This window comes from Triturus cristatus, chromosome 11 (assembly GCF_964204655.1).
Source record: "Triturus cristatus chromosome 11, aTriCri1.1, whole genome shotgun sequence".
Taxonomy (NCBI): domain Eukaryota; kingdom Metazoa; phylum Chordata; class Amphibia; order Caudata; family Salamandridae; genus Triturus; species Triturus cristatus.
The window spans coordinates 116,469,972-116,486,155 of NC_140594.1; the positions used below are offsets into that span (position 1 = coordinate 116,469,972).

Here is a 16,184-nt window from a genome sequence, read left to right on the forward strand (position 1 = left end):
TTGCTAAAGTGACCCCCATCTCATGCCCACACCCTATCTCTGAGTGACCCCATGCCTCACACACATTCTCCACTAGAGTGACCCTATAGCTGACACTCACATCCCATCCTAGGGACCCCTTGCTTCAAAGCCACATCCTATTCAAGAGTGACCCTAAATCTCACACTTACATTCTACACTGATGAGACCCTATGGCCACATCCTATGCCAGAGTCTGTGCTACATACTTTCCTTGGATGACGCTATGCCTCGGACCCACATTCAATCCTAGAGTGACCCTAAACTCACATCCTTTACCTCAGTGACTACATTCTCACATCCCATCCAAGAGTAACAATGTGCCCACATCCCATACTCAAATAAACGTGTCCACATCCCATACCCAAATGATGTGTGTCCACATCCTATACATGAGTGACTAATGTCGACATCATATACCTCTGCGTACTGTGTCTACATCCTATACTCAAGTGACCCATGTCCACATCGTATGCCCAAATGACCCATATCCACATCCTATGCCCCAGTGACCCAAATCCACACCATATACCCCAGTGACCCATGTCCACATACTATACCTGAAAGATCATGGCCAGATCCTATCCCAGAAAAACCATGTGCCCACATCTAATTCCCTAGTGGCCCATGTGCACATATCTATACCTGAATGGCCCCCACTCAAATCCTATACTCAAATGACCCATGTCCATATCCTATACCCAGGTGACCCATGCCCACATCCTATGCCTGAATGATCCCTGCCCACATCCTGTATCTGAATGATCCATGCCAACCTCCTATGCCAGAGTGATCAATGCCCACCCTTTGCCTGAATGATTCTGTGCTCATATCCTATTCTTAATAGACCTTTTGTTGACATCATATCCCAAAGTTACCCATCCCTTGGTCGAGCTCTTGAACACAGACCCTAAGCAACCCTCTTTCCCATGCCCACACATGCCCGCTCATCCACTTCCAGGAGAACCCACTTCCCATGTAATCACCAAATTAACCAGTTTATCTATTCCTAGCTACCCCTTCCTGTCTTTAAACAACCCCACTCCTCCATTCCAGAGGACCCAGCTCCCCTGTCCCCACTCTCCCCTCTGCTCACTCTGCCTCACTCCCCACACTCCCCAGTCCCTCACCTGAGCGGGATGCGGATGGCAATGTAGCGGTCCATGGCGATGGCCAGGAGACTGAAGATGGAGCTCTGCGTCAGCACCAGGACAAAGCAGGCAATGAAGAGGCAGCCGTGGAAAGCAGAACAGAAGCCAATGCTGATGGTGATGGCAAAGGGGATGGCCAGCACGCCGACCGCGATGTCCGCTGCAGCCAGGGACACCACGAAGTAGTTGGTGGCGTTCTGCAGATTGCTGTTTATGTAGACAGCCCAGCAGACCAGCACGTTGCCCAGAATGGCCAGCACAGCAATGAGCAGCTCCAGCACAATGTAAAGCAGGTTCCAGGTCAAATTCCCATCCTCATCCGTTATCATGGTGAGAGCGGCCAGATCGACATAAGTGCGTGGGCAGAAATATCACCGTCCATAGCGGCAACGTGCTCAAACTTTCTACTTCCAAATTGTGGTGAACACGATCAGAAGATGTTGTGGTCCAACAATCGTGATGTTGACTTCTTCCTCGTTCTCCAATATCAGAGGGTCTTCAAATAGCAGCTGCACAACTGAATGATTCCAATCACAAATCGAGCCAAACTCTTTCTCAATGCAGCTGAGCAAAGTTGTTCATGATGGGTGAGCTGGAAGGAGGAAGTTAAGGAGGCAGACAAGCAGGAGTATGGTAAAGAGCGACAGCTGCAAATTTGACAAATGCAAGCCAACATCCACTATGGTGCCACTAAGGTCGGATCCAGAAAGGGTCAAGATGGACGACTTCCAGGTCATGCACCAAGAGGCCTCAATTCCCAGCACCATGTAGGTCTTTCCAGCTCATGAAGTCACAGCCTCGATGGTCTTGCCTCTCTGTTCACCGCAGCACCAGCTGGCTCGAGAAACATCCAGCTGTTATATTTTTCAGACGCCTTCCCATAAAGGCTTCCTAGGAAGAAATAACAAAAAGATGATCTGGGTGTGTGACCAAGTTCAGGGGAAGGGATGCAAGGAGGGCACCAGCTTTCATCCCTCACAGGCTTTGGGAATAGAGGCCTGAATTGTACATTTCAAAGAGGAGGCAGCGCTGGGACAGGCATCAAGTTTTCAAAGTTTAGAGAAAGGCCGGTGATAGGGCTGCACGAGGCAAACATAAGGTTCAAGAGTAGTAGAAGGGAATAACAGGAGAGAAAATGAGGTTTGAGAGTAGTAGAAGGGAAGAATAGGTAAAAGCATAGATAGAGGAGCAAAGAAGACACAAATATCAGAGCTTGGAGCTCCAAGTGATGGGAAACAAAAGCACAGGAGCTCTCACACCGCGCAGAAAGAGGTATTAGGAAACTCCCGCTTTGAATATTCAGACTATTGATGGATGACGAAGAACTTTTTCAGATTTGGGCCTATATTATGTCCTTTCTGATACAGTGCTGCCCAGATTAATCTCTGTCAGCTTATGTTTGGCTATTTAATATATGTTCAGCAGCACTGCGTGTGGCATCAACAAGCAGTGAGGCTTCTCCCTTAAATAAGGCCATGCTGCATCATGAGTGCGCTGTGGAAGAGGTGGGAGGACAGAACAGCTTTGAATGCACAGACAGGATTGGACAGAAAGAGCCAACAGTTCAGAGGGGGAAGATCAAGAAGATGGAAGCAGAAAGAGAAAGCAGATGTTGTTTGTATTCCCAGAGTAAAGATGACACTCATGAATAACACATGGATGATACAACCGTGCTTCTCCAGATATGATCTTTCTTAATCTGCCACTACAGCCCCTACGCCTGCTTCTTTGCCGTCCCATGTAGCCCCCACCCATTTTTTTCACTTAACTTAGAGTGGGTGGTGGAAAGTTGAGCACATTGTGTGTCAGGAGACAAGTGAGGGCTGCACTGTGTGAGTATGTCCTCTTCTCTGATTTCTTCTGTGTGGAGCCTGGGGTACATCTGTTTGTTAGAACTGGGCTAGGAAGGATGTTGTCTATGTAGATGGAGAACTGTCTCTTGCGTTTCCGTGATTGGCTTACCAGTCACTATTTACCCATATTCTTCAGACTCCAAATGTTCCACAGGGTCTTTTAACAAGATTCTAAGATGGATGTTGTTGGCGATGAGGACTGGCATCAGTGCAGAAGCTCACATGAGCTAGTGAGCCCTGGACACTGACTCACCAGCACGCATGGGCTAGCAGGAGTGACACTAAGTAACTTTTGCTCCACAGTGACATTTGAGGGTTTGCCCTTGTCCCATTCCTCGACATATTAACAGCCTCCTATTTGCTGTTGAAGGGCTGGAGGAGGGACAAGGAGAGGAAACTACAGAACATGAACGTGGCTGCCAGAGCTCTGTTTAGTCTCTGTTGCTGTCTGAGGCGAGGAGTGGCAAGGGCAATGCCAGGACCAGCACATGGAAAACTAGAAGTGCTGATACCCCTCGCAACACCTAACTCACATCCATGCCCCCAGTGTGTAATCCATGCTGCTTGCTGAAAGTGGAACAGGCACTTATTACAGGGGCGAGGACTCTTTGAGATCTCCCACACTGTGCCCGTCCCTATCTGCAGCTACCTGTATTTAGAGAGCACACTCGCCCCCGGACAAAAATAATTTGGCAACTGGCACTTACTTATTTATTCATCTATTTATTTATCTATTTATAAAAAATCAGGCACGGCATGTCCCCTACCAGACCAGTTTGTCTGGACATTTCTCAACATGTCCATGAAGCACATGGTGGAGCAGGTAAAACGAAAAATGTGTATACCTTCTCTATTTTGCATGAAAACACTAATTACGTAATCAATTTGAATATTAACCTATATTAATTGTTTGCAGTGGTATCACTAATCAACATTACACCTTAATAAACACGAATTACACGCGGGATTAAATGCTAATTTCATGGCAAATAACTCTAAAGACTAACTGTGGTACGCATATTAACGGTAGAATGTGTTGATATAGAAAATTGCATGATTTATGTTGCTTTTGTAATGGTTTTGCGTTCCTGATGGGGCGAAATGGTGAGTATTATTGCTTTAAACGTTGCTCTAAGCTAGGAAAATACTAATATATAAAGGGGTTAGTGTGGGTTTAAACATTAGAATCTTCATTTCCGTATATTAATTACTTTTTTTTGTTTATTTTACTTAAGTTGGCATTCGGGCCTACTAGGCCATGATATTCAAAATGGAGTTCGGAAGTGGCCACCGTCGTGTGAGCGCGATGTCTACTGCGCAGACTCGGATGGCTCTGGAGATCTCCAGGCGTCCTCCGATCAGGGCACAGTACAGTGTTCCTCATCAAGGATAGTAACGTGGAGGACTGCCAAAACTCACCTAGTGTGAATGACAGAAAAGATAATGGCAACCTGTCCTTAGAGGTCTGCATATTGATACTTCGGACCCTTTCGCATGAGAACTGTACAATCTAAAGGATGACATATCCAATTCCATGTGAACCAAGAAAACTCTGGGAATCATGTCCAATATTACAAAATTGAGGGGCTTAGCCAATCCGAGTGTTTAGATTTTAGAAAATGTTGCCGATTATTTTAGAAATTACTATAAAAGGGGAACTGTAGAAGAGGGTATAGACTAGTGCGTTCCAGAAGTGTGATCCGAATCTCCGTTGGTCGATTTGCTTGCATGATTGTCTGGTCCTTTGGATACTTGGGGATTGTGTCGTGCCAAGCGAAAAGAACTTTTCTCCGGACTAATTTGGGTCTTAGCCTGCATTTGATCGGACGATTATACCAGAAGGGATTTGATTTATGCAGGGCTGACAGGTTTCAGGGAAATGGTCGCAAGTATCAGAAATTAGGTAAAAATAATTGTCATGCTAAATTGTGCCAAATGTTTATTGAAAATTCTGTTTGATTAAATGCTGATTATGCCAATGAAGGTGAAGTCAATTAGATAAACTAAACATTATTAACAGAAATACGAGTTGGTGATTCTTTAATAAGTTATTGATTAAAGGTGTTTTAGCTGGTTCTAAATCACCATCAACCAGTCCAACTAATTGGTCCATCGACCAAGTGGTGGAGTGCCTTGATGTTAAAGTTAGAAGTCTAGTGGGACTAAGAAGTATTGTATATATATAACGTAAAGAATTTCTTCCTATAGGTAATAAGGTACCCCCACATGTCCAGTGCTTCTTTCCTCCTGTGTGCAGACTCGAGTGAGACGTTTGAGTGTTGGTGTTATGGGCCCCACCAGTGAAGGCGTGCGTGAATGAGCAAAGTGTGATAACGGGTCTGTGACGCAGGGAGGATATGTAAATTTGCCCTTTCGCGCTGGAGCACACACAAGATGGAGGCGGACTGCACCTGCGGCTCGGCTGCCCAAAGCCGTGGGGGCGGCTTCTTCTCCACCCCGTCTGTGGTACGTGGTCCATGTAGGGTGGGTGGGTGGGTCCCTGGGGCCCATCACATAGACCCCGTTGACACCTTCATGAACAGAGCCAGGTCAGCAGGTATGATCTCCACTACGCTCAATGCCCAGAGGATAGTAGCTAGCGGCAAGACACCTCCGGGTAACCGCTGCGCTTTAGAAATGCACATGACATAACATAACATTACGTGCCCTTTAAATCTATTGTACGGTCTTCCGTACACTAATAGCAACACACACTCTTTGCAGCGCCTTGAAGCGATTAAACCTGCGGTAACATTGTGATACGAATTGGAATAGATTATCACTGTAATTGTAATGATTATTATTCTGATTATTATTGTTGTCATTGTTATTATTATTGTTATTACTTTTATTAATATTGTTCTTCGGAGAAGAGGCTGACCCTCCAGGGGCTCCGCCAGCCAGCGTCTGTCTGCGATCAGAAATCTCCAATAATAATACAATTAATAATAATCATCATCATCATCATAGTTATTTAATTACAATAATTGTCATTGAATTACATTAATGGTGATCATTATTATTGTTATTATCGTTGATGTTATTATTCTTGGTGTTGTTGTTGTTATTGCTTTCATTATTATCTGTGTTGCTATTGTTGTTGTTGTTGTGTTTATTAATATTATTATTATGGTTATTATTATTAGTGAAGAAGGAGCTGACCCTCCAGGAGGGCTCCAACCGGCCCCCGGGTGCAGCCCGCCTCCACTTGGGGTCTGTCCATGGACCCGGCCAGGGGTCTCCGGGCTCCCCTGGGGGGTCCGGTCAGGGGTCTCCGGGCTCCCCTGGGGGTGCCGGTCAGGAGTCTCTGGGCTCCCCTGGGGGGTCCGGTCAGGGGTCTCCGGGCTTTCCTGGGGGGGCCGGTCAGGGGTCTCTGGGCTCCCCTGGGGGGTCCGGTCAGGGGTCTCCGGGCTCCCCTGGGGGTGCCGGTCAGGAGTCTCTGGGCTCCCCTGGGGGGTCCGGTCAGGGGTCTCCGGGCTTTCCTGGGGGGGCCGGTCAGGGGTCTCTGGGCTCCCCTGGGGGGTCCGGTCAGGGGTCTCCGGGCTCCCCTGGGGGTGCCGGTCAGGGGTCTCTGGGCTCCCCTGGGGGGGGCGGTCAGGGGTCTCCGGGCTCCCCTGGGGGGGGCCGGTCAGGGGTCTCCGGGCTCCCCTGGGGGGGGCTGGTCAGGGGTCTCCGGGCTCCCCTGGGTGTGCCGGTCAGGGGTCTCCGGGCTCCGATGGGGGGGCCGGTCAGGGGTGTCCGGGCTCCCCTGGGGGAGGGGGGGGGGCACGCGCGCTCTAATGACTGAAATCAAACAATAATTATTGGTATTAAATAACTACTGTTATTATTGTTGCTGCTGTTATCATCATCTTCATCATCATCATCATCCCTGACAGACATCAAGAAGCAATGATTATTATAAGAAAGTGGAAGGAGCCACAGCTCCAGAGACAGGAGACATCACCAACCCCAGAGACAGGGGAGATCACCAGCTCCAGAGACAGGAGACATCACCAGCTCCAGAGACAGGGGAGATCACCAGCTCCAGAGACAGGGGAGATCACCAGCTCCAGAGACAGGGGAGATCACCAGCTCCAGAGAAAGGAGAGATCCCCTGCACCAGAGACAGGGGAGATCACCAGCTCCAGAGACAGGGGAGATCACCAGCTCTAGAGAAAGGAGAGATCACCAGCACCAGAGACAGGAGACATCACCAGCTCCAGAGACAGGGGAGATCACCAACTCCAGAAACAGGGTAGATCAGCAGCTCCAGAGACAGGAGACATCACCAGCTCCAGAGACAGGGGAGATCCCCAGCTCCAGAGACAGGAGAGATCCCCAGCTCCAGAGACAGGGGAGATCACCAGCTCCAGAGACAGGAGACATCACCAGCTCCAAAGACAGGGGAGATCACCAGCTCCAGAGACAGGGGAGATCACCAGCTCCAGAGACAGGGGAGATCACCAGCTCCAGAGAAAGGAGAGATCCCCAGCACCAGAGACAGGAGAGATCACCAGCTCCAGAGACAGGAGACATCACCAGCTCCAGAGACAGGGGAGATCACCAGCTCCAGAGACAGGGGAGATCACCAGCTCCAGAGATTGGAGACATCACCAGCTCCAGAGACAGGGGAGATCACCAGCTCCAGAGACAGGAGACATCACCAGCTCCAGAGACAGGGGAGATCCCCAGCTCCAGAGACAGGGGAGATCACCAGCTCCAGAGACAGGGGAGATAACCAGCTCCAGAGAAAGGAGAGATCCCCAGCACCAGAGACAGGAGAGATCACAAGCTCCAGAGACAGGAGAGATCACCAGCTCCAGAGGCAGGAGACATCACCGGCTCCAGAAACAGGAGGGATCACCAGCTCCAGAGACAGCACAGACAGCAAATATCATAGGCAGGAGAGATCACCAGCTCTAGAGACGGGAGATATCTCCAATCCCAGAGACAGGAGAGATCACCAATTCGAGAGCCAGGAGAGATCACCAGCTCTAGAGACAGGAAAGAGCTCCAGCTCCAGAGATAGAAGAGATTACTAGCTCCAGAGACAGCACAGAGAGCAGGAGAGATCACTAACTCCAGAGACAGGAGAGAGCACCAGCTCCAGAGACAGGAGGGTTCACCACCTTCGGAGACAGGAGACATCACCAGCACCAGAGACAGGACGGATCACCAGCTCCAGAGACAGGAGAGATCACCAGCTCCAGAGACAGGAGAGATCACCATCTCCAGAGACAGGAGAGATCACCAGCTCCAGAGACAGGAGAGATCACCATCTCCAGAGACAGAAGAGATCACCAACTCAAGAGACAGGAGAGATCACCAACTCCAGAGACAGGAGAGATCACTATCTCCAGAGACAGGAGAGATCACTATCTCCAGAGACAGGTGAGGTCAACAGCTCCAGAGACAGGATAGATCACAAAGGACAGGAGAGCTCACCAACTCAGGAGACAGGGGAGATCAACAGAGACAGGAGAGATCATCAACTTCAGAGACAGGACAGCTCACCAGAGACAGGAGAGATCACCAGCTCCAGAGACAGGAGAGATCACCAGCTCCAAAGACAGGAGAGATTACAGAGGACAGGAGAGGCCAGCAATTCAAGAGACAGGAGAGATCACCAGCTCCAGAGACAGGAGAGTTCACCAACTCCAGAGGCAGGTGAGATCACCAGCTCCAGAAACAGGAGAGATAAATATTTCCAGAGACAGGAGAGGTCACCAACCCCAGAGACAGGAGAGATCGCCAACTCCAGAGACAGGAGAGGTCGCCAGCTCCAGAGTCAGGAGAGACCACTAAATCCAGAGGCAGGAGAGATCACAAGCTCCAGAGAAAAGAGAGATGATTAACTTTAGAGACAGGATAAATCATCAACCCCAGAGACAGGACAGGTCACCAACTCCAGAGACAGGAGAGATCACCAACTCCAGAGACAGGAGACATCACCAACTCCAGAGACAGGAGAGGTAGCCAACTCCAGAGACGGTAGAGATCATCAACCACAAATATGGGAGAGATCACAAACCCTACAGACAGGAAAGATCATCTCCCAGAGACAGGAGAGATCATCAACCCTAGAGACAGGAGAGATCACCAACCCTGGAGACAGGAGAGGTCGCCAACTCCAGATACAGGAAAGATCACCAGATCCAGAAACAGGAGAGATCAACAATACCAGAGACAAGAGAGATCACCAACTCCAGAGACAGGAGAGATCACCAACTCCAGAGACAGGAGAGATCACCAGCTCCAGAGACAGGGGAGATCACCAGCTCCAGAGACAGAAGACATCACCAACCCTAGAAACACGAGAGATCACCAGCTCCAGAGACAGGAGACATCACCAGCTCCAGGGACAACAGTTATTAATAACTCTAGAGACCGGAAAGCAGGGGAGATCGCTAACACCAGAGAGGAGGCAAAATATCAAAGAGAAAAGAGATCCAGCGCCAAAGGAAGGACCACGCGTTCCGGAGATAAAAGGGTTAATAAAACGAGGAAACACCAGAAACAATGGGCGAGATATTCAACCCTGAAGACAGAAATGCAGGAGACATCACCCACTCCAGAGACCGAAGGGGCAACAAACATGAGGATAACACAGCACCTCCAGAAACACCGACAGGGGGAGCTGAGCCGGGTACAGAGTAGGTGCAGGAGGGGGTGTCGGCTCCAGGGGTCGGAGCGGAGCCCAGAGGGGGCATGGCAGGCTCACAGAGGAGACTGGGGGCACATCCCGTCCACAGGACATAGGATAACATAGAACAAGGTCACCAGATGACGCCTGACAGCAAGGGCGCGGCGCTCCAGTCCTGGGTTTCATTCAACAACCTAATGCATTCTGGGGCTTGCAGTCCTGCTTCACTTCAGCTAAAACAGATGAACTGCCGCACCTGAAAGCAAAGGTGGATAAATAAAAATCCCAGGACTAGAAGCGGGTTGAGACCTTGGAAAGGTGGAGACACCTGAAGGTGTGAGCACCAGATTCAGGCAAGGGGTGAACGAGGACACCTTGTTGGGGGTACACAGGATATTATAGGCCAGCACACCGGCCTGGTGGCCAGAGAGAAGGCTGGGGCACATCAGTTCACGGGAGGGTACCAGGGCACAGGTGCACCGTGCACGCAGGCTGCGGCGCCAGGGTGGGTGGGGGAGGCAGGCGAGGGGGCATCAGTACACAGGGGAGGGTACCAGGGCACAGGTGCACGCCTGGCTTCCGGCTCCACGGTGGGTGGGTAAAAGGCAGGCGAGGGGGTATCAGTACACAGGGGTGGGTACCAGGCCACGGGTGCGCAGGTGCACGCAGGCTGCCGGCTGCGGGGTGGGTGGGGGAGGCAGGCGAGGGGGTATCAGTACACAGGGGTGGGTACCAGGCCACGGGTGCGCAGGTGCACGCAGGCTGCCGGCTTGAGGGTGGGTGAGGGAGGCAGGCGAGGGGGCATCAGCCTTTAAAGTTCACAGAAGGAGGCAGTTACACGTGGACAGAACCTGAACAATTACGAACAGCAGAGGCCTCGAGAGATGCCCTTATACGGCCGCGAGCTGCAGCGCAGCCCCCTTTATTTCTGGGATAAAATCCATTCAGTTTGGACCAAAAACAAAAAATGTTCAACTTTCATGCTGAAAGACATCAAAATGAGGCATGCAGATCAAAAACTGCGCTCTGACGGGCAACAGGACCATAAAAATAGTTGCAATAAAACAATGGCCCCAACCACCGAGGAGCTGGGGACGCGCCAGCCTCCTGTTGGACGCAGAACGGACCAAAGTCTGGCAAAGTGAGCCTGGAAAATCTTGCTCCATCGACCGGCTCTGGTCCCCATCACCTGCCTCAGGACCGGCCTTAGCGCTGGTGGCGCCGGTGCGACAATGCTTGTTGGTCCTCCCCCCCCCCATTCATGGTGGAGGTGATTCCCTCACCACCACCTTTTAACAGTGCCCCTCAAGTCTCCATAAGCACTCTCTTTTAGATGCATTTAATTCGTTATATAGCGCCACTCATACTAGTGTGGGGTGTCAGAGCACTTTGCATCACATACACATTACAGCGAGACAGTCAATCACAGGTGGCTACGTTTGCCACTGTCCATCGCCGGAAGGGTCGCAATCGTCAAGATGGTCGTACTTCCCAAATTTTTATCTCTTTTAAATAGCACCCCCATACCCCTGAGTAATAGGTTCTTTGCAACGCTACGCACCCCTCTTTTCAGGTTGCTCTGGGGGGTCCGTCAAGCAGCCCCGCGTACGCTGGCAAGTGACGACGCTGCCCTATGAGCGGGGCGAATTTAACGTCCTAGATTTTCACATTGTATTACCTGGCAGCTCAACGCCGCTCTGCCTTTGCATGGATCCATCCGGATGCCAGGACCCCCTTTCTCTGGCCCGAGGCATATTTCGTGTTACCTGGGACGCTCGCCACAGTGCTACCTAAGGGAGTATCCAGAGACCCCACCGACACACGGACGGTTTCCACCATCAGCTGGGCCTGGGAAAAATGAAGGCGCATCACGGGCGCTGCAACGCTCTACTCCTCAGCGCTACCCGTTCCCCGTGCTCTCTGGCTGCCGAACACGGGCGAGAGGCTGCACAGCGCCCCTTGAGCAAATTCAGCATCGCCAAAATGTGTGACCCGGTCCCTAGCGGACATGTCTCCTCTGTGGCGGACGAGGAACGCTTCAGTGACGCATCGTTCATGGACCGCTTCGCATTGGGGCGTGTCCGCTCGGTACGGCGGGCTTCTCTGCCCAGTTTCCCTGTCGAACCCGACCCATTTTCTCCCCTCACCATGATCATTGAGAAGCAGTCAGGGTCACATCCCATGTCCAAACTCTACAGGACATGCTCAAACACTATCCCGATCACAGATGGCAAGATCCGCAAAGCGTGGGAGGATGACCTAGGACACACCATCACGGATGAGCAGTGGCTCCAATGTTGTAAAGTAACAAAAGGTGTCTCACCCAATGGCCGACACAATCTGCTACATTTCAAATTTTTCTGTAGAATGTATGTCACTCCGGCCAGATCACACAGCCTGGATCCGGCCAGACCGCATAATTGCCGCAAATGCCATGCTCAATATGCGGACTATGCCCATCTCACATGGACGTGTCCCAAGTTCCAAGCATACTGGGAACAGGTACACAAGACACTGGGTGATATGACGGAAGTGACACTAGTCCCCACACCAGAGATCGCACTCCTCGGCTATGTAGTCAACTTCCCTAAAGGAATACAGAGATTTGCCTCCCTTAGTTTGCTGTTAGCCAAAAGGGAAATCGCGCTACTTTGGGGCTGCAAAACTGTTCCCACACTACAAAGCTGGCTCGACAGCCTAGCCTATTGTAATACCAACAGCGAAATGTATTCCACAACATTGCTGCGCTCTTCGCACCCAAAAGACATCTGGGGGCCACTTAGGGCCTATGCCGAGTCCGTTCGTCAAACTGCCGCCTCGCCACTGGACAATGGCATAGTCCCCACCTGGGTAGGTTGAGGGGCGCACATAACACGATAATCTTAAACTGACAGTCGAAAAGCAATTATTAATATTGTCTGTCCTGATTTATATCGATTGTTCATCACTGCTCTTCCTCGAGGGAATGGCGGGGAGTTATGCCAGGGTCAAAAGGATCACTCTCGCCAGGTCATTGGACGTTCCGCTGGGTCTGCATTCGATGATTTTATCATGGTCTCCGAATTGCCGGACTCTCGCTACATCGCCTTGTTTATGGTAATTATAACTAGCCATGATAGTTGAATGATGTGCTATAAGTGATTACTGATGTTTTTATTGCCAAGATGTACTAAAACTATCAATAAAAAGAGTTAAAAAAAAACTTTAAAAAAAGACAGTCAATCATAGGTGTGTAAATCAGTGTATATGAAATGTTACATAAGCCAGAAGACTACAAGGTGTAGGAGTCCCATGTGATTCATACTGGTGGACAGTATAGTTTAAGTGTGTTTGGTCTGGAGAAGCACAACCTCAGAATTCAAAATGGAACACCATAGTTGGGGGTTCTCTTTAAGAATAAGAATCGTTTTCTACCCAAATGAACCCTTTTTCGCATCATTAATCTATGCTCTATTCTTTTCAGTGTGCATGCAGTTCTTTGATGACAGTTAATAATTCCCTGTTCTATATTATGATTTTAACTTATAAAACTGCAAGTAACAATTAGAAGTCTCTTAGAAAAGCAGTAACCCACTGACCAGCCCCGGTCGGAAGTGGTAGTAGCTGCCGGGCGGTGACGTGGGGAGGGGCAGGGTGGGGGGTAGTAAACTATGGATTACGGAGGTTTACAGGTAAGTAAACACATACATTTAAAAAACGAATTTCTTGCGCGCACTGCATCCCCAAATGCGATGTAGTGCACGCAACGAAATTCGTTTTTTAAAATTTATTCAATTCAATTCAATTCAAAAACCTTTATTTCGATTGTTTAAAATCATAAAAGTACATAAATGAAACAATTCATAGTAATATATTCAATCAGTACAATACCCATAATAGAAATAAAGGTGACTAACTATTTTATCAACAAATAAAACCCCCCATTGAATTTATAGCAATCGATCAATCTGTATTGTTACATATCAGTTTCCTACGGATTAGCCACATTGCAAGTAGAAACCTGGAAACTGTTACCACGACAAGTGGATTTAGATCACTTCGCAAGACCCTGAAAAAGTCAAGGTAGCTCCTAATACCCAGATTCAAGCAAAGCTGAATAATCCATTTCTTCCGAATTCTAGCGTATGCTGGGCAAAAAAGCATAACATGAATCATAGTTTCCTGTTCAGATGAGCACCCCGGACAATTGTGCTCAAGGACACCCACCCATTTATCAGTAAATGAATATAAAGGAAGGGTCCCATATCTGAACTGTAGGAACAGCTTCTTTGCTAGGGTGGGCTGGATTACGTCGAGGTCAGATACAAAGGCGTAATTACACTTAACGTCCAAGAACTGATCAGTCAGGCTAGAAGGCCTAACTAGACGGTAAGCTTTAATGAAAAAGTAGTCTTTGAGTGTTAGGGCAAGACTTTTTTTGGAAATGCCTAAACAATTCTCTGGATTAGTCCAGAGATGGGCAAGGCCAATGTTGGATAGTGACTGCCTAACATACTGGAGCCAGGGAATCTTATCGGCCCCAAGTAAACCCAAGATTACCTTCAATTCGTCTCTGTAACATGCCAACTCTGGTGTGCTCCAAAGCCTTTTCCAATACATCACCGGACGTATGGCAATGACCTCAGAAATAGGACGGATATTAAGATCCAACCGCAATGGCATGAGCGGAGTATTGATTGGGAGTGATAATAGTTTCCGCAAAAAATTATTTTCAGTAATAGTCAGATCATTTGTGCTACTAGAACCCCATAGCTCAGCCCCGTACAGTGTAGAGGATCTAGATTGGACACAGTAAATTTCTAGAGGGGCACTTATAATTTTTAAGCAACAGTTCTTATGAACTTTAAGGATGCCCCCCACCGCCTGGTTGAGTTTTAAATTGGCTTTAGAAATTTGTGGGGACCAACCCATCTTGTCATTTAGGGTCAAGCCTAAATACTCAAAGATAGAAACCCGATCCAAAGCGACTCCTCCCATTTTAGGATGTGGGTAATTAGAGGATTTTACATTGAAGGCCATATACTTTGTTTTGCCAATATTGACCACCAAATTCCTTTGTTTGCAAAAGCTTGTGAACTGGTCCAACACCCTCTGCATGCCCATCGGGGATTTGGACAGCAGCAGGGTGTCGTCAGCAAACATAAGGGCAGGGAATTTTCTGGAGGCCAATTTCGGTGCATCAATGTCAATAGCATCTAAAAGTTCGGCAATAAGGCCATTGAGGAAGAGGGAAAACAAGGTTGGGGCAAGTACACAGCCTTGTCGAACTCCCTTAGCAACAGGAAATGGGCCAGTCAGATTTCCAACTTTTCCGTAGCGGACTCTAGCATAGGTCCCGTCATGGAGAATCTTCAATTGATGACATAAATAAGGCGGGACTCCCATATCCAGCAGTATGTGCCATAGCTGGTTACGATCCACCATATCAAAGGCGGATTTCAAATCCACAAAGGTCATATATAGGCTACCCCCGTCCAGAATAACATGTTTCCAATGGAGCAACTGGAGCCTAAATAGTTGGTCCATAGTGGACGTTTTGGCCCTGAATCCAGCTTGAAGTGGGGTTAGTATATTATTCTCTTCTATCCAACTCTGTAGGCGTTGGAGAAGAAGCCTAGAGTAGATTTTTTGGCTCACATCTATTAGGCTTATAGGCCTATAGTTACCTGGATCAAGGGGGGATCCCTTTTTGTAAATAGGGATAATTTCCGCGCCCGTCCAGGTAGATGGAATCGGTGAGCCTTGTAGGATGGAATTGAAGAGAATTTGGAAATAAGGGGCCCAAACCTTTGGTTCGTCTTTGTATAGGTCCCCTGGAATACGATCCAACCCCGGAGCTTTATTAGCTTGAAGCAGGTCCAAAGCCAAGTCCACTTCTGATAGGGTCCAGGGGGGTGCCAGCCAGGAAGGATCCTTTGACATTATGGTGGCTGGGGGATCGATGCACCTACTAGTGTTAATCGAATATAGTTTTTCGAAATGGGAAGCCCAAGCATCCTCGGAAACATTTGGATCAATCATGGTGTTGCCCTCAGGGCTTCCAGAGTGGACAAGATTCCAGAATGTTCTTGGGTCCTTTGCCACGAGGGCTTGCCTCATTGCGACCCATCTTTGCTCTTCCCACTCAGACTTAGCTGCAGAAATTAGCTTTTTATAAACTCGCCTGGCTTCCCTGATAAGTAGAGGGTTACCTCCTCTAATGGCCTGAAGTAGTTCCTGTTTGGCTAACCTACATTTCTTGGTAAACCAAGAATTAGACTTGCCTGACATCTTTGTATTGGGCGGACCTAAGGTGTAAAAGGAACCGCCCAATATAGCTACTAGATCTTTATGAATTTTGTCCATATCTAGGAATTCATCATCTGCACTGCTATTAGTCTCACCCTTAAACACCCTATCAAGTAGGGGGAGAATATCGGAGTACAAGCTGGCTATTGCTGTTTCGGACTGTTTTATGGTTTGCCAGCGAATCCTCTTCCCCCCTTGTATAATTCTTAAATTACCCACTGGAGGAATAGCTGTATCTAGCCCTGAGTT

The 16,184-nt window shown here is 48.8% G+C and overlaps 1 protein-coding gene across 2 annotated transcripts in view; it reads right to left on the bottom strand.

Annotated features, from left to right (window-relative positions):
- Positions 1-16,184, bottom strand: part of ADORA2A (adenosine A2a receptor) — a 178,540-nt gene that overhangs the window by 69,377 nt on the left and 92,979 nt on the right. For both annotated transcript variants that reach the window (XM_085633574.1, XM_085633576.1), the window contains exon 3: positions 1,149-2,060. In XM_085633574.1, coding sequence (XP_085489700.1) covers positions 1,149-1,498 — 350 coding nt within the window. In that variant the 5' untranslated portion in view covers positions 1,499-2,060. The remainder of the gene's footprint in view (positions 1-1,148; positions 2,061-16,184) is intronic.